We start from the raw sequence: 17930 nt of genomic DNA, 5'->3' as shown, positions 1-17930 counted from the left end.
CTATAACACAGCAGCCTTCATCGTAAAACTTTGGTTGGAATACGCATCATAAGTGGGAATGCCCACCTCCCACAACTCATTCAGCTCGTCAATCAATGGACGCATGTATACATCAATCTCTTTACCAGGACTGCGCGGTCCTGGTATTAACAAGGACAATAACAAATTTGGTTGCTTCATGCACATCCAAGGTGGCAAATTATAAACAGAAAGCACCACAGGCCATGTGCTATGATCATTCCTCATTTTCCCAAAAGGATTAAATCCATCACTGGCCAACCCTAATCGGATGTTTCGAATTTCTGACGCAAAATCCGGATATAAATTATCCAAATGCTTCCATGCGGGAGAATCTGAAGGATGTCTCATAAACTCATCCTTAGGACATTCAGTTGCATGCCATCTCATATGTTCAGCCATATGCTTCGACATAAAAAATTGTTGCAATCGTGGTTTTAAAGGAAAATACCACATAACCTTAGCTGCGACCTTTTTCCTCGAGCTATCCTCTGCATTGGTAATTTTATATCTTGATTTACCACAAACTGAGCACACGGTCAAATCTGAAGTATCTTTCCAATAGATCATGCAATCATTGGGACATGCATCAATTTTCACATACGATAGCCCCAAGTCATTTATAAGTTTTTTTGCCTTATAACAAGATTCAGGCAAACAATCCCATTCAGGCAACATTCTTTTAATTAACTCCAGTAAAGTGGTGAAGATCTCGTCAGGCATTCCCGCTAAACACTTGATTTGATACAATCTTACAACTGCTTCCAATTTCTTAAACTCCTTACAACCTGGCCACAAATCTTGATCTGCCTCTTCAAGCAACTTAAAAAAAGTCTGCACCTCTTCTGGACGCCCTTCCCCAATAGGGGGTTCAGTAGATGGCCCAACACCTTCTTCTGTTAATGGTTGGACAAATACATCATTAAGAAAATCATGCATGCCAATCACCTCATCTCCTGTTTCTTCTTCTCCAATTCCCACATTTTGCTCTCCAATGTTTTGCTCGCCATGATGTCGCCAACAAGCGTTTTTATAATCTTTATCCATATCATACAATATGAGATGTTCAACAATGGTGTTCCTAACAAAAGTATATCGATTACAACATCTTTTGCAAGGACATCTAAACTTATCAGGACCAACACCATTTGCAACTGCTTGATCCAAAAACAAATTAATTCCAGTTGTATACGCTTCAAAATTTCGGGGTATTGTCAACCAACTCTTGTCCATATTTTACCACTTTACGACGGTAAAATATTACGTTGACACTAAGATGCCTACAATCTTTCAATCCCTATCATGTAGGCATAACTATCAAAATTTTCAATTTCTATCTTTCACCCCTCGAACTCTATCACGATTGCAATCTTTTAATTTTCAACACCTATTATAGTAAAAACAAATTAAAATAACAACAAAAAGTTATCAAAATTATGCTCATCTAATCCATTCTAATAAATAACAACCAAAAGTTATCAAACTTATTAAAATAACAACAAATTCAAATAACAATTAGAGTGCAAAAAAAATTAATTAATATATTCTTATATTCCTAAATATTATAAGTTTAGGTTATATTCTTATATGAAGGGTTATATTCTTATATGAAAGGATATTCTTATATTATAAGTTTAGGTTATATTCTTATGAAAGGTTATATTCTTATATTCTTATATTCCTAAATATTATAAGTTTAGGTTATATTCTTATTAGAGTGCAAAAAAAAAAAAAAAAAAATTAACATAATATATTCTTATATTACTCAATATTATAAGTTTATGTTATATTTAATATTGTTAATTTAACATAAATGCTTATAAATTCATTCCATTTTCTCATAACAATTCAAATTATGTTCATCTAATCCATTCTAGTAAATAACAACAAAAAATTATCAAAATAACAACAAATTAAAATAACAATTAGAGTGCAAAAAAAAAAAAAAAATTAACATAATATATTCTTATATTACTCAGTATTATAAGTTTATGTTATATTTAATATTGTTAATTTAACATAAATGCTTATAAATATTATTCATTCCATTTTCTCATAACAATTCAAATTATGTTCATCTAATCCATTCTAGTAAATAACAACAAAAAATTATCAAAATAACAACAAATTAAAATAACAATTAGAGTGACAAAATTAATTAATTCGACTAAATTTTTATTAATTTAACAAAAATAGTAGAATTTTATCTAAGTGCTTAAATTATAATTTTTAAATAAATAAACTTGTGTATTATACAATTTAAAAATTAAAGAAGTTAGTGATACAAACCTGATTTGTTGAAGAATTTCGACGTCAACAATTCTTTATGTACTCAACCAACTCAAATAAATTTCCTACAAAAATAAATTGTAACTAAAAATTAAACATAAGAGGAGAAAATAAAAATATTATAAGCAAGAAAAACTTACTATTGTGAAGAGGAACAAATGAAGTTTGAAAACCAAGGGAGAAAGCTGAAAGAGAGAGAACACGGGAGACTTTGTAAAAATTGGAAGAACGAATAAGAAAAGTGCAAGAGAAGAAAAAGAAAACACGGGGGAGAGGATATAAAGACCATCAATGTGTCGCTTACAACCGACACTGGTTTTCAAAATATATGTCGTTCAAAACCGACGCATGATTTAAAATATTAAAAACAAGAATTAGTGTCGCCTAGAAGCGACACCCATAGTTTATGTCGCTTAAAAGCGACACTATTTTATTTAAAGCGACGCCAGTACTTAAAAATATTAAAATATATGTCGGTTATAAGCGACACTAAATTTTTACGTCGGTTTAAAAGCGACATAGAAATTTTATGACGCTTATAAGCGACAGTAAATACGATGTCATCTTCAGTGAGTGTCGCAAATCCCTTTTTCGCCACTATATAATATTAAACCGATGCAACAACTGACACTATTAGGTCCTTTTGTAGTAGTGTCATTTTAAAATTTTGAAACTGTTCGATTTCATCACAAAGATATTACACGAAACCATATTTTAGTACAGATACAATTACACAAGTCTGTTTTCTGTATCGAAAACAAAAACCGAAATTGAGTAAGAAATATAGGATCTAATACATGTATATGTTTAAAGTTGTACTTAGATTATTTACACAATGTGTGGGAGAAAGGGAAAGCTAGCTCTTCGTTTCTGGTTCTCCAGTAGCTAGATCCTCCAAAAACCACACGAATCCTTAGAACGGGATTCGAAAAAGGCACCTCTTAAGATTTTGGAAAGCAGCAAATTATTGCAGAAAAGAATGTTAAGCGCTTTTCCATGTTCGTCTTCAGTTGATTTATATTATTCACACACCAACGCAGGGTGCAGTACATTGGGTGGTGCTAGAAACTCTTCGACATGGATAAGGAGGGTAGGCTGGAACAGGAAAGTTCTTCCTCTCCGAATGTTTCTTCCTCTTTTTTGCATCGGGATTTTCCGGTTTTTTCAGATCTTCTACGCTTCTTACATCGGCCATGCACGTAAATGATCTTGATTTCCCTGAGTAGTACCTTGACAACCCTCTCCTGCTGAGAAACACACATGTGCATATTGCATTCAATTAACCAAGTTTGTGTACATTTGGTGCATTGCATTCGACACTAATACATAATTGATCTGTGCACACACGTACCACATCATATATAATCGATAAAAATGTTCCCTTGAGAAACCGAAACATTGAAAATGCAAAATCAAAATGGAAAATCTAGAAAGAAAAAACTGATTTGTGTTCTTACTTTTGTGGGAGACCTGTTCTTAGTGCGCCCATGTCGAATGCTCTCATATTTTCGCCTTCCATGGTTTTCAGTACAAGAAGAGAGAAATGAGGTTGAAGAAGAAGTTCAGAATATTATGAGGTTTTTTCGTACGTACCGCAATGTGTTTTAAGTGTATATATATGTGGAGAAACAATTAATAATGGGATGTGTATATAAAGGTCAGGTATGTATAAATGGCAGTGGGGATATATAGGAGCTCACACGTCATGGGGATTAGGGTTTCAAACTTATGTTGTGGGTTCGATAAAAGTGGGTTGTTTTGGAGCCTCTCAAAACTGCTCACACCGTGTCTGGTTTAGGTTAATTGACGCCGACCTCACCACATCCTTATCTACTTTCCCTCTTGTTCGTTGGCCTTGCCCATCCTACGTGCCCTTATTTTTTCTCTTTTCCTAGTCTTTTGTTGGAAGAAGGAGAATACTATTCATATATACTCTCTAACTTTCTTACAGATGTAATATACATATCTGTAGCTTACATATATAGGAGGATGAAATCTTGGGGACCCCTCAGCAATTTGGACCAAGTGCCGGTGCACCTTTTGCACGCCTCCAACGCTGCCTCTGTTTATTGTCATCCGATCCGTTTTGAATGGTTACCTCATTTGCTCTGAATTTTATAAATTTAGCCACGGATAAAATCAAACTAATACTTTAAAGATCACATTTACATATATATATATATATATATATATATATATATACTTTCTACTATCTATATACTTTCTACTATCTCTAGCATAATGAATACTAAAAACTAGAATCACAAACAGGCCCTTAAGTTGACGGTATAAAATGTGGAAGAACTATTTAACCAGTTCTTTAAGCTTAACACTCATTTTTTTTCAATGAAAACATGGAAGTGCAAGATTGTTAATGCTCGAAATTCAACGAATCAATTAAGGTCAATGTTTGGTTGACCTGAAAGTGGTACTAGCTAGTGTGGTGCTAGCCTACATTCTCTGATGGCTACGTTAGATCCTCACTTCAAAGGTAGATAGTGCAAAGGCTTCTAATTAGAAGTAAGTATATCGAAAGCAAAATGTACATTAATGCCTCTACAGGTCCAGAGGTTCTTTCCTTTCACTTCTCTTCCATGCGGCATAAGTATTGAAGTGTTCGTGCACAATCTTGCGAGTAGTCGATTTCTGACGATTGAGGGCCTGTTTGGTGGGACGGATAAGATCAAGCATTAAGGATAGAATTAGATTGGCACTTGGCAGAGACATTTAAGACATAACTTGTAATCCATGTACAAGTATATGTTACTTAACTCACTCTATTATGGATTCATAACCCATCATGTCCAATCCTATCTTCTCACATTTTGACATAACAAACGAAAGATTGAACTCAAGTCTATTTTAATTGGTCACAACATATCCCAACCAGCTCACCAAACAGAGCCATGGTTGACATTTGATGTTATTAGCCAACATTCTAGTGAGTGTACTTGGCTCATATTTTGATCCTTTTGATCAGATGCTTGGATGCACACCTTCTTAGAGACTCGCGAGAGTTGTAAGTGATCGCAATGTCATGGTTCCGAACAAATTGTATACAAGGGAGGGACGGTGAGGGTTGCTCAGGTTGCATCGGAGCCTTAGGAGGCCGACGGGTTTTGTACTCGATCGATTCTTGCTTGGGCTTCACTTGATTTTAAGGAAGGTGCCCAGCGCTCGTAGCCTTTGCTTGTAATCGAAGTTTCCGTTTAGGCTGTCTTAGGCTTTCGTTAATGGTACGTTTTGGGGGCCTTCTTTGTTTGAATTTTCTCCCTTTCTAACTGCGACCTTTAGCCTTGGGACGTTTTGGGACTCATTCACTCGACCTTGAAAGATTTGTGTCATAATATAAGCTTTCCAAGTTGTTGATGATCAGGGACGTTGAACGATTTGAGGCTCATTCACTCAACTTTGACAGATTATTATTATTTATTTTTGGAAAGACTTTTGACAGATTTATGTAACTCCAAGTTGGAGTATCTACGGATTTTCGTGTGATATGGGATCATTTAATGTGTGGTTATTTTCTCAGGTTATGTACGGCTGGCCTCTAATATCGATTGATGTTCTCTTACAACTAAAAACATTTTAGTGGTGTCATTCGTCCTATAAACATTTGTCACGTTAAATTGGTGACAATAAAATATCTCTTTCTAATTTTTAACCCTTCAATCAACATCAATTCTCATTTGAAAGTACTTTTAAAATGACTGAAAATGCTTTTGATGAAAACATTTTTGGATTCCAAAAGTATTTGAAATACTTTCTGCAAGAAATATGACACGCCTCGATCCCGATGTTCGAGGGACATTGGGATGGCCATGTGCTGGCCGACACCCAAAAGCGACGCAAGCCATTTATGAATGCAAATGTTGAGAACATGGGAAACATGCATACAAATGGTAGCAAAATAATAAGATGTGACTATTCATTTCTGCATGAAAATAGTGATAGTGCATGACATGTTCAGAGCATATTCTAATTCAGAGTACAACGGAAGGTGATATTACAATGATGTCAAAGCAGAGATGATGGCACGATATCACTGGTAGGGAAAAGCCTCGTAATCCTCATCCTTATGTCCTAAGTGGGCACAAAACAAACATGAGTGGACCAAGTTGATATATATATATATATATATATATATATATATATATATATATATACATATATATATATATATATATAAAATACAGAAACAGTTATTCAATAACATACTAACCCCCAAAGTTTTATGGAAAATCAATAGTATAATGTGTAATAGGTTTTTTCTGAAAACCCTAGCATGCCATAAAACCTTTCATAAAACATATCTTGTATATAGTGTGCTAACTAGTGGTATCAGTATGGTTTGAAGGCATAGAGAACTCTTCATTTAGAACACCTCCTTTAGAACACTTCATCTGCCAAACAGGCACTAACCTATGCTCGACCAAAACCAATATAAGTATCATTTTCCAAACAGGCACCAACCTACGCCTAGCCAAAGCCAATATAAGTATCATCGCCCGTAGGCAGAACAGTGACCACTAGTTACACACAAAAACATTGAATATAGTCTTTCCAAACATAGGTACATATATTTCAAAACAACTTCATAGCATATAGTCATCCATCATATATACTACAAAGAAGTGTGTAAAAGCATGTTCATAAATAGTATATAGTCATCCATCATATATATTACAAAGAACATCAGTTCGATAAAATATGATATTTCAAAATATTCTCAGTAAGCATAATATCTCATAAAACGTTTCATAAAATGTAATCATTAAATCATGCTTTTCAAGTATGCATTTCTACTATTAAAACATGGATTTTAGAAGGGGTCTACTAACATATATTATGTCGTCGAAGAGCCATACGAAATAGGTGGGACGGAAACGCTGCTAATAATTGCACCTAAGCACATAAAGGGTACAATTAACAAAACTACACTCAAATGATTGAATTTGGGAAAACGGACGTAAAAAACGGGTCTAAGACATCGAAATTAGCCTATGAGGGGTCCCGGACGAAACCCGAAAAAAATCAACAAAAGTCAATGTTGACCGTTAATCGGTCAAAGTCAAAGTCAACGGGTCAGGTCATGGCCCGGGTCAAAGGGTTTTAGGCTTGAGGCTATCGGCCCAAAGGCCTAAGTAGATTGGCTTAAGGGCCTAGGGTCCAAGATTTCTGGGTCAAAAGGCCTGGGCTTGAAAGCTCATACCAAGTGCCTTTGGGTTTTTAAAATAAATAAATAAAAATAAAAAGGGTTGATGGGTTTGGGCTTTAAGGGGTTAACGGGCCTAAGGCCCTGGTCTTATACGGCCCAAAGGCCTAATCTAACAAGGGTTTGGGTTTGGGCTGCCCTAAGGCTGGGCTTTTGATTTAGGCCCAAAGGCCTAGTTTTGTTCCTTGCCGGGGAAGGAGGCCGAAGCCTCCCATGCTCCGGTTAATGGCAAACTAACCCACTAACCTCCAATCTAACTACAAAAAGGAAGGTACGACAGAGAGGAAGAGAATTTATACCTTGAAAAAGTCGAATGGTGGCCGGAGGTGGCCGGGTTTTCGCTCGAACACCATAGGGTTCGCCGGGGTTCCACGATGGTGGGTGTGGTGGCGTCATCTTTGGTGGACCTCCTTGGGTGTGGGGGTGTCTGGTGTGCGGGTTCGATCGGGGAGAGAGTGTGATAGAGAGAAAGTACTAAGCTGAGAGAGATAGAGAAAGAGAGCTGAAAGTGTTAACTCGGGGGAAGGGAAAGAGAGAAGAAGATAGAGGGAGTTGAGAGATTGCCGCATGCCAGTCAATAAGAGGAGGAAAAATTGAGAGAATCCTAAAAGTGGATTTGGATTGGGTATAAGATAAGGGGACCAAAACGCAAAATTACATAAACTTTTAGGGGAAATGTAAAATTACAAAATAATTTTAGGGAGGGGTTTTACAAAGTACATAACTAGTACTTCATTCAAAATGCACTTAAAAAGTGTTTTTCCAAGATTGACTTGTATTTTTACTAAAGAATTGACTTTAAAAACACTTTTATGGAAAAAAACATTAACAATTACTTTAGAGTGTTGTTATTCCCACCCATTATCTTATCCCCCACTCACTTTTTAATGAAATTTTTAAGGGTAAATGACAAAAAACTACCTTAACTATTGGGTCATTAACAGTTTCATGCCTCGTCTATAAAAAGTTTCAATGTCATACCTTATCTTCGAATTTTGTTGCAATGTCATACCTTCTGTCAATTATCTGTCCATTCCTCTGTTAAATAATGACGTGGCATGAGACGAGCCCACTTTTTATTAAAAAGTTATTAAAAACTAAAAAAATATTACCTAAATATTAAAAAATTAAAATTATAAATTAAGAAAAAAAAAAAAAACTAAACTAAACCCAGATGATCCCATCACCCACCCACCCCCCCCCCCCCCCCCCCCCCCCCCCGAAACCCCATCCCTTTTCATCATCTTCCCCATCCATCGTCCCTCCTTGCACCCACCTCCCATCTTCCCCCCCCCCCCCTCAAAAAAAAAAAAAACCCGAGCCCAACCTGCAAAAAAAAAAAAAAAAGCCATCTTCATCCCCCATTTCCATGCAACCCAGATCTAGTCTTTTCCAATGGGTGTGGATTTAAGGAGTGGAATGTGTAGAGAAGGGAAGAGGACGAAGGTTCTTCATACATTTGGTACATTTATCTTTGCAGACACATTTGCAGCTAGTTTATGTGATCTCGTCACTTTTCCTAGATAAGAGGAAGTGTCTGGCTAAACTCTGACGATCTAGATTAGGGTCAAGATGACATATAATGGGGACGTCCATGATAATTCGCGTCATTCTTTAAGAACGTTGACGTTCTTGTCTCCTCCTAACGACGGGAAGACTGCCTCATAAAAGTGACAATCCGCAAAACGAGTGGTAAAGAGATTGCTTGCCAAAAACGGTTCTAAGTAACGAATATTAGAAGGAGAATCATAACCGACATAGATTTCCATCATTCCCTAAAGACCCTTTTTTATTTATTTATATTTTGTACGTAAGGGCGGCACAAAATGGCACATAGACCGCACAACCAAAGACTCGTAGATGCAATATGTCGGGTTCATATCTAGTAACCAATTAACACGTGGTTTATAAGGTTGGGTCGTGACAGGCCTCAAGCGAACCAACATGCCAAATAGCCTTACTTCCCATACTTCGTATATGTTGTAAGTTTTAACCCCGTTGAGCCTTGTTTAGCCTTTATTCTTTGTTTACCCACATTTTCCTCACCTAGCCTAGTTTAGGACAATCCCCACCCTTGTTCTTAAAAGATAGTGAGCATGACTTAATTGAATTCCTTTTGAGTTACATTATGAAAGAAAATAAGTGTGGGGGAGAGAATGTTTAAGTGTTTATGTTTTGAGATTCAAAAGAAAAGAAAAAGAAAAGAAAAAAAAAAAAAAAAAAAAGAAAAAAATAAGAAAGAAAGAAAAAAGAGCTTAAAAAAAAAAAAATGAAAATAAGTGAAAATGAACTCACGAGCGTTGATGGTTGAAGAAAGGGTCCAAAAAAAATGAATATGGCCCTAAGTTCTGTGTAATTCCCCCTTGGGTGATCAAAGTTGACTTCTGCATTCTAAAGGAAATTCTAAGTGCCTAATTCAATACTTTGCTCACTATTGCTTGAAGAACGTTTGTTATCCTTACCTTTCATTTTTAGCCAATTACCCCAAGCCCCGTTACAACCCTTGACTTCTATATTGAGTGTTATGTATTTCAATTGTGGAGTTTGAACTTGGTATGAGCTTATGGTGTCACTGGTTCTCGCGTCTAAGTAGTAGCATTCCATTCATGAGATCATATCTAAACATGCTTATTAACTCCAGAAAATGCTTTCCTTATTATAACATATGTGAGTGTTCGTCTACATGTTTACATCAATCTTCTCACATATACCTAGTGCAGGGTGTGTAGTCAGAAAATCTGTGTGAAAAACGAGAGTACATCTAGTAAGAAATTGAGGGAATTCTCTAAGGCATGTTACTACATTCAAAACATGGTTTTAAATGCTTAATTGTGAACTAGTATGTGGTGACTATGATTAAGAATGTACTTAAGTGTAAAGATGGCTCAAATCTGTGAGAATAATGATTTTTAACTTGTCATGTGCATTGGAAGTCCCTGATACGATTGTTGGAAGGTGTAGGTTGTGTTTTGTTCTTTTTGTTTTGTTTTTCTGTTTTGCTCGAGGACTAGCAAAAGCTAAGTGTGGGGGTATTTGATAGGAGCATATTTATGCGACTTAAATGGCTTGTTCTCGTACATTTACGTTATGTTTCTTTAGTTATTTTAGTACTTTAAGCTATTTTCGTGTGTTTGTAGGTCCAAAGGGCTAAAGGAGCAAAAAGATGCATTTTGGAGACTTTTGGAGCACTTTTGGGCTAAGGACGGATAGCTTATGCTTGAAGCCAAAGTGTTGGACGAAATTGAAGACCTAATTGGAGCCAAAGTGTTGGAACCTTGTTCTCTTTAGTTTTAGGACATTTAAACCTTTCCTAATCCCAATCATGCCATGCATAACACACATCCATTCTAACACATTGTCATTGCACATGCATTTCCTTCATTAGTTAACCCACATGCACTTATCACTTATCATCACCACATATCATATCACTTAATCACTTATCACTTATCATCACCACTTAACCACTTATCATATCATAACCACATATCATATCACTTATCACTTATCACTTAACATAACATCCACCTACTTCACCTACAACATCCACTTCACCTACAACATCCACCTACTTCACCTACAAATGACATAGCCATATGTTCCCTCCACTACTCCTATAAATACCCTTGCATTCATTCATTCATGGACATCTCATTTCATACACAACACACCATTTTTCCATTTCCCTTGTAATCCAAACACCATTTTTCCATTTCCCTATTAATCCAAACACCACTCCCCAAACCATTCACACCATCAAACTATCCTTAGACCTTGTGCTACAACAACGAGGAAGAGAAGAGTGCCTAAACGTTCATACAATTCAAGTTTGAGTTGTTGGAATGTTTAGGTGTTTCTTTGATTTCAATGTTTAAATTCAATTCTCTTTGTTTGTACGTATGAGGAATGGAAGAGAAGAGTGCCTAAACGTTCATACAATTCAAGTTTGAGTTGTTGGAATGTTTAGGTATTTCTTTGATTTCAAAGTTATAATAAACTAAACCCCCTTTAGCTAGGGGGTGATTCGAAATATATGTTTATGCTTGCATTTTGATTTGATTACTTCTAATTGCATTTCATAAGTTGTTGATTCAATTTGTTTAACCGTTTGATTGATAACTTATTTATGTATGTTTATTAAGAATGCGCGCTTAATTTTCATGCATGAATATGACGCTAGAATATAAGTGATTTTCACCTAATCGTTATGAACTTATATTCACAAGTAGTGGAGGTTGCTTATAAACAATCGCGTTAAATGAATTCTTGGCACGAGTTTCATGCTCATCATAGTAACGAATGCCTCGTCAACACTTATAGTTTTCATAATGCTTAATGATCTTTGATTGTATCTTTATTGTGCTGTTCACGTAAAGGACTTTTGGAGAATGTTGTGAATTGCGTTGCGCTAACCCATCCAATTCATTAACTTAAGGAAAACTTGACGGTTAATTTAAGCGGACCTAATTAACCCGGGGTGATGAGTTTCATAATTTATTGAAATGTAATTGGAAATCTTTTTATTATGCAAGTGTAACATATGTGGAGATGACCCCCTTAGCTAGCATTCATCCATTCTATTTCATCAATTTCATATTTACATTCTGTTTTAATTTGTTCATTTAATTTAATTTCGTATAAACTTAAATCCCCCTTTACTTTAATGTCAATTTAGTTAGAAATCATTTTAGTTTGTGTTTTTAAAAGCATTTTGAGTCTTTGGTTTGTCTTAGTGTTTTAAAGTTTAGTTTTACATTCTTTGAGTCTAGTTTAGAGTTTATTATTACGTTTTTACGTTTTTGAGTCAAATCCAAGTGATTAACAATCCCTCCTAATCCCCGGTCCAGAACGATCCCTACTTATACTTATACTACAATTGTCAAAAAGAGGGTTTAATTTGTGCGCGTATAAATCCCGCATCAAATTTTGGCGCCGTTGCCGGGGATTAGAAAATTTGCTAATCCCTTGGATTGTTTGTTTCTGTATTGTCTTTTAGATTTAGTTTTTTTTTTTTTTTTATTTGTGTTTTGTTTGTTAAGAACAAGATGGCACTTAATAATGCTTCTCTTTTGTCACAACTCATGGAAAGGTCCCAAATGCAAAGAGTTGATATATTTAATCTTCAATCAAGGAATAACGTGTTTTCCAATACTTACAATTCGGATTGGAGTGATCATTCAAACTCTATGTGGTGGGAACCTCAAAATGCTCAACAAGGAGGATATTGGCAGCCACCACAACCTCATATTCAATATGCCCAACCAAATTTAAGTTCGTCAATAAATTATAACCAAAAGCTTGATGAATTAATTTGTTTGGTGCAGGGCTTACAAAATCAAGACAATGAGGCTCAACAAGAAGGATATTGGCAGCCGTATGAGGAGTTCTATTCAACGCCTATGCAGCCACCACAACCTGCCCAAAGTAATGTAGGTAATTCAAATGATAATGATACGATTTTTCAATTACTTACTACTCTGGAAAAGCAAATTGGGCAGATAGCGGAGTTCGAAGGACAATTTTGCGACCAAGGCGAACTCCCTAGTTCAACCATTGCAAATCAGAAGGGAGAATTTGAAACTGCCAAGGAAATCATGTTGAGCAGTGACAAGGAGGTTGGAACGGACCCTCAACCATCAAAATCAAATCACAAGGAAGAGGAATACACCCAACCCACGGAAAGGGTGGAAACACCTTTACCGGAGGCTCCTATTGCTCCTATGCCATCTAATACAGGTATGGTTGTTCCAAATTTCATTATTTTTAACCCTATTCCTTGCAGATTCATGACTTCCAAGGAAGAAGAAGGTGAAAAAGACATCTTGGAAGCCCTTCCAAAGGTGACAAGTAGGGAATGTCATGAATCCATCAAAGAGGACGTTCTTGAAACCACAAAATCCAAAAAAGTTAAATTTGATGACATTGGACAAGTAATAACCATCACTTGCAATCTGGCCAAGTCCAATATCCCTGAAACTTTCAAAGGAGTGGTATTTGTCATTGAGTTCTTGTCGGACAAAACAAGTAAGTATTTTTTTCCAAATTCCATTAGATTTTATACTAACTTGCTATTTTTTTTGAATCAGGCACCTACACTAGAATTCAAACCAATGCCGGTTCACTTCAAGTATCACCTTCCATTCAAGGACCAATTCCATGCCGTTTGATTTTATTTATGTTAAAAAAAAAAAAAAAAAAAAAAAAAAAAAAAAAAAAAAAGAAAAAAAGAAAAAAAGAAAGATACTAAACATGGAGAAAGGTGGAGCTTCACAAAGGTTGTTTGCATGAAGTCCCACTACGAGGCGCAGAAGCGGAAGGCGCAGAAGCGGGAGGCATAGAAGCGGGAGGCATCGAAGCGGAAGGCATCGGAGCGGGAGGCATCGGAGCTAGAGCATTCCAGGCCTCAATACTTGGCCAAGCGCTGGATGACCCAGGAAAAAGGTGCCTCTGGAGATAAGACGCAAGCCTTTGACGGTCACTGTGAATTCGACCCTCAGATTCTTGCAGCTCATCAAGCTTCCTCTTCATGCCCGCCGAATAGTTATTTGCAAGCACATGCAAACTTCTATTCTCGTACTTAAGCTGTTTGATTTCCTGCTTAAGACTTTCCACCTCTGCCATCAACGATTCCACTTGGCGGGACCGAGCAAGCAGGCGTAGGCCCATGTTGGACACAGAGCTCGCACACTGAACACTAAGTGCGAGGGACTCTTGAACGGCCAACTCATCGGACCGTCCTGACAGCAGCCTACTATCTTTTGGAGTGAGGAGGTTTTTAGCTACTATTGTAGCTGTTGTGGCGTCCTGCATCACAGAGTCTTCACCTGAAAGAGGACCGTTAGAAGATAAAAAAGAAGGGCGCCATACATTACCTTGACGGGGCGCAACCGGATCGCTGCTGAGACTCAAATCTAAGCTAAGGTTCGATGAGTTTGCCATTTTTTTCAAAAGTGTTCAAAGAGAAGGGGTGGATGGAGTTAAAAATTTCACAAAGGGCCGGAGTCGAGTTTCAGGAATGGGAAATCTTCAGAGTGTGTATGTTGGCGGTGATCGATAACTCTATAAAATGCCAAGGCGACGCGTCCACCGATTCAAAGAGCCGGATTTTCTGGCGTAAGTTAGGCGACGCTCCCTCGGCTTTTCAGAAAACGCGTTCAACTTTGTCAAAAGATTTCTGACAAAGCTGAAAACACGTGGAGGCCATCATCGCAACTACACGTCTTTAGCCGACAAGCGCAAAGTTCGGCGACGCTTTCTCTGCTTTTCAGAAAACGCGTGCAGCTTTGTCAAAAGGAGCCGCATCTGCACTACCACGTGTCGTTCAGAAAGAGAAGGGGCGTCGTTCAGAAATCGAAGGGGCGCCTGCTCAGAAATCGAAGAGGCGTATTCAAAGATCGAAGAGGCGCCACTATTTCAAAAAGCCGGAATTGCGGGATCAAAACGTTTGTCAACAAGGGTAAAAAGTACCACCACTTGATATTATCTCTATATATGTCGACCTTCGTCTTTTATGGCAGGGCAAACCTGAAGAAAATGCCCAACTCTCCCTCACCTCTGAGGGCGCACTCCCAGCAAAGCCTTTCAAAATACTCAATTCTTTCTTCTTCCCCAAAGATGATACCAGATGCCTGGAGTACATATGACCCAGGAGGAAACGGCGGATTGAAGCATGTGCTGATTCATTCACCGCTTCTTCAAAGCAAAGGTATCTCATATCATCAAGGTCAAAAGCAAAAGTATCTCATATCATGCTCTTTCCCTGTCTTTTTCTTTGTCCTTGTTCTTACTCGCATGGCAAAGTAAAAGAAGCAATCAGCCGGCACTTGGAGTCAATCTTCCGATCTGGAGCCAACTGCCTGGAATCTATTCCTGATTGCTTACCTAGCGTTGCTCTCGAGTAGTCATCTTCAACGGTTGATACACTTCCGGAGAAGGGACCACTTCTGCAAAGGAGAGCGAGTAAGGCAAGTGAAAATGATACATTGAAGCATGTGGAGACAAACATAGGCTGAGTTATCCTCCAACCCTTTTCAATACGAATTGGAAAGATTGAACAAAGAAACAGACCAAAAGGGTAAGCTCAGACCTTCGGGGGAGACCAAAAGAACCATCCTGCTGCCCAGTTCAAGAAGTAGCACAAAGGAAAATCAATGATGGGCGGAAACCAGTTCGAGAGTAAGCCTGTGGAATCATCAAGATCAAGCCTCAATGCAATCAACAAAGAGAAGAGGGAATTTACACTCCATAACCAGATTTGCGTCCCTAAACTCTTCTCTTTGTTAATTACATTCTGCCATGTTTAGTATGTTTAGTTGTTGTTTGTGTGTTTACTTATGTTTTGTGTGAATCTATGCTTAAAACATTGAGGACAATGTTTGATTTAAGTGTGGGGGGGTAACTAATGTTGTTAATGCAAATTCGTGGGATTTTATCACCCATAACTTCAAATGTTGTTCCTTGCTGTTTTAAGGTGTTTTTAAGTTGTTTTAGAGTGTTTTAGTATGTTTTGTTTTTATAACTCCGAAAAGCACATAAAAATTTGAAAAATTGTTTTGAAAAGCCTAAAAAGAGTGTTTTGAGTCGTTTTTGTGAGTTTGTGTCTTAGGGTACCTTCCAACACAATGATAAGGATTTGGTTTGTAATTGCATGACTGTTAAAAAGAGTTATAAACATAGAGAAAAGTTTGATTTACTCTTGGTTTATGCTTAGTTATGGTTATAATGTATGACTTCACATGCAATCATAAAAGAAAAATTCGTTTTTGTAACATGCTTGAAGGAAGGAACTCAAACAAACGCTACAACCCTGTGAGACTCGAGCCATTACCTTCTTTGGAGAGTTATTTTCTGTGATTCTTTGTTTTCTAAAGTTGTTGAATGATCTCATTATTCCTTGCTTGGTTGCTACTTAGAATGCAATTGTATCATGATAGAACTAAATGCTAGAACTTATATCCGTTTCATTCAAAGCATGATATTGAGTTGCATAACATATATCAAGATGAAGTTGTGTAGTTGCCACCATAGCCAAATAGCCTTACTTCCCATATTTCGTATATATTGTAAGTCTTAACACCGTTGAGCCTCGTTTAACCTATTTTCTTTGCTAACCATATCACCCCTTACCTAGCCTAGATTAGGACCATCCGTACCCTTGTTCTTAAAAGATAGTGAGCATGACTTAAATGAATTCCTTTTGAGTACATTTTGCAAGAAAATGAGTGTGGGGGAGTAAAAGTTTGTTCTTAAGTTTGTATGTTTTGAGAGTCAAAAGAAAAGAAAAAAAAAAAAAAATTGTGAAAAACATATGAAAAAGAAAAACAGAAAAGAAGAGAAAAGAAAGAAAGAAAAAAAAAAAAAAGAGCTTGTTCCCCCTTGTTGTTCAAAAGTTGAGTTTTCATTCAAAAGTGAATTCTACGTTAATTCAAATGCTTTGCTCGCTATTTCTCTAAGAACCTTTGTTTTCCATATACCTTCTTTGTTAGCCAAATACCTTTAGCCCCGTTACACCCCTTTGACTTCTATCTTGGTCGTTATGTGTTCAATAATGTGGAGTTTGAAATTGATATGAGCTTATGGAATCACTGGTTCTCATTCTAAGTAGTAGCATTCCATTCATGAGATCATATTCATGTCATTATCGTAAATCCAGAAAATGCTTTCCTTGTTATAACATATGTGAGTGTTCGTCTACATGTTTACATCAATCTTCTCACATATAACTAGTGTAGGGTGTGTAGTCAGAAAATCTGTGTGAAAAACGAGTGCATATCTTGTAAGGATTTGAGCAATTTCTCTAAGGCATGTTACTACATTCGAAATGTGTTTTAAATGCTTAATTGTGAACTAGTATGTGGTGACTATGATTAAGAATGTACTTAAGTGTAATGATGGCAAAAATCTGTGGGAATGATGATTTTTAACTTGTCATGTGCTTTGGAAATCCCTAAGACGGTTGTTGGAAGGTTTAGGTTGTGTTTTACTTGTTTTGTTTCGTTTGGTTTTGTTTTGTTTTTCTTTCTGTTTTGCTCGAGGACTAGCAAAAGATAAGTGTGGGGGTATTTGATAGGAGCATATTCATGCGACTTAAATGGCTTGTTCTCGTGCATTTACTTTATGTTTCTTTAGTTATTTTAGTACTTTAAGCTATTTTCGTGTGTTTGTAGGTCCAAAGGGCTAAAGGAGCAAAAAGATGCATTTTGGAGACTTTTGGAGCACTTTTGGGCTAAGGACGGATAGCTTATGCTTGAAGCCAAAGTGTTGGACGAAATTGAAGACCTAATTGGAGCCAAAGTGTTGGAACCTTGTTCTCTTTAGTTTTAGGACATTTAAACCTTTCCTAATCCCAATCATGCCATGCATAACACACATCCATTCTAACACATTGTCATTGCACATGCATTTCCTT

The 17930-nt window shown here is 36.8% G+C and overlaps 2 protein-coding genes across 3 annotated transcripts; both read right to left on the bottom strand.

The window, feature by feature from the left end:
- Window positions 1-1251, bottom strand: LOC137708987 (uncharacterized). The gene has a single exon (XM_088693447.1). The coding sequence runs from the start codon at window positions 1249-1251 to the stop codon at window positions 1-3; it is 1251 nt and encodes a 416-aa protein (XP_088549573.1).
- Window positions 1252-2961: 1710 nt separating this feature from the next.
- Window positions 2962-3948, bottom strand: LOC148697092 (protein OXIDATIVE STRESS 3 LIKE 3-like). Of its 2 annotated transcripts, none has more exons than XM_088693297.1 (2): window positions 3765-3869; window positions 2962-3554 (listed from the first exon to the last, which is right to left on the bottom strand). In XM_088693297.1, the coding sequence occupies exons 1-2, from the start codon at window positions 3824-3826 to the stop codon at window positions 3332-3334; spliced, it is 285 nt and encodes a 94-aa protein (XP_088549423.1). In that variant the 5' UTR covers window positions 3827-3869; the 3' UTR covers window positions 2962-3331. The 2 variants fall into 2 exon arrangements, 1 of the variants encoding a protein (XP_088549423.1); XR_015962084.1 differs by having other exon boundaries at window positions 3419-3551; window positions 3765-3948.
- Between the last annotated feature and the right edge of the window lie 13982 nt (window positions 3949-17930).

Source organism: Pyrus communis, chromosome 5, assembly GCF_041283825.1.
Source record: "Pyrus communis isolate YQ-2024b chromosome 5, ASM4128382v1, whole genome shotgun sequence".
Classification (NCBI taxonomy): Eukaryota; Viridiplantae; Streptophyta; class Magnoliopsida; order Rosales; family Rosaceae; genus Pyrus; species Pyrus communis.
Note: the sequence above shows the minus strand (reverse complement) of the source record. Positions and strands in the feature narration are given on the sequence as shown.

Bases quoted from the DNA above. Each gene is read 5' to 3' on its own strand.
- LOC137708987 (XM_088693447.1), bottom strand. From the start codon at position 1,251: ATGGACAAGAGTTGGTTGACAATACCCCGAAATTTTGAAGCGTATACA.
- LOC148697092 (XM_088693297.1), bottom strand. From the start codon at position 3,826: ATGGAAGGCGAAAATATGAGAGCATTCGACATGGGCGCACTAAGAACA. The intron at 3,555-3,764 runs GTAAGAACACAA...TGTGTTTCTCAG, and splicing joins AGAACAGGTCTCCCACAAAA to CAGGAGAGGGTTGTCAAGGT.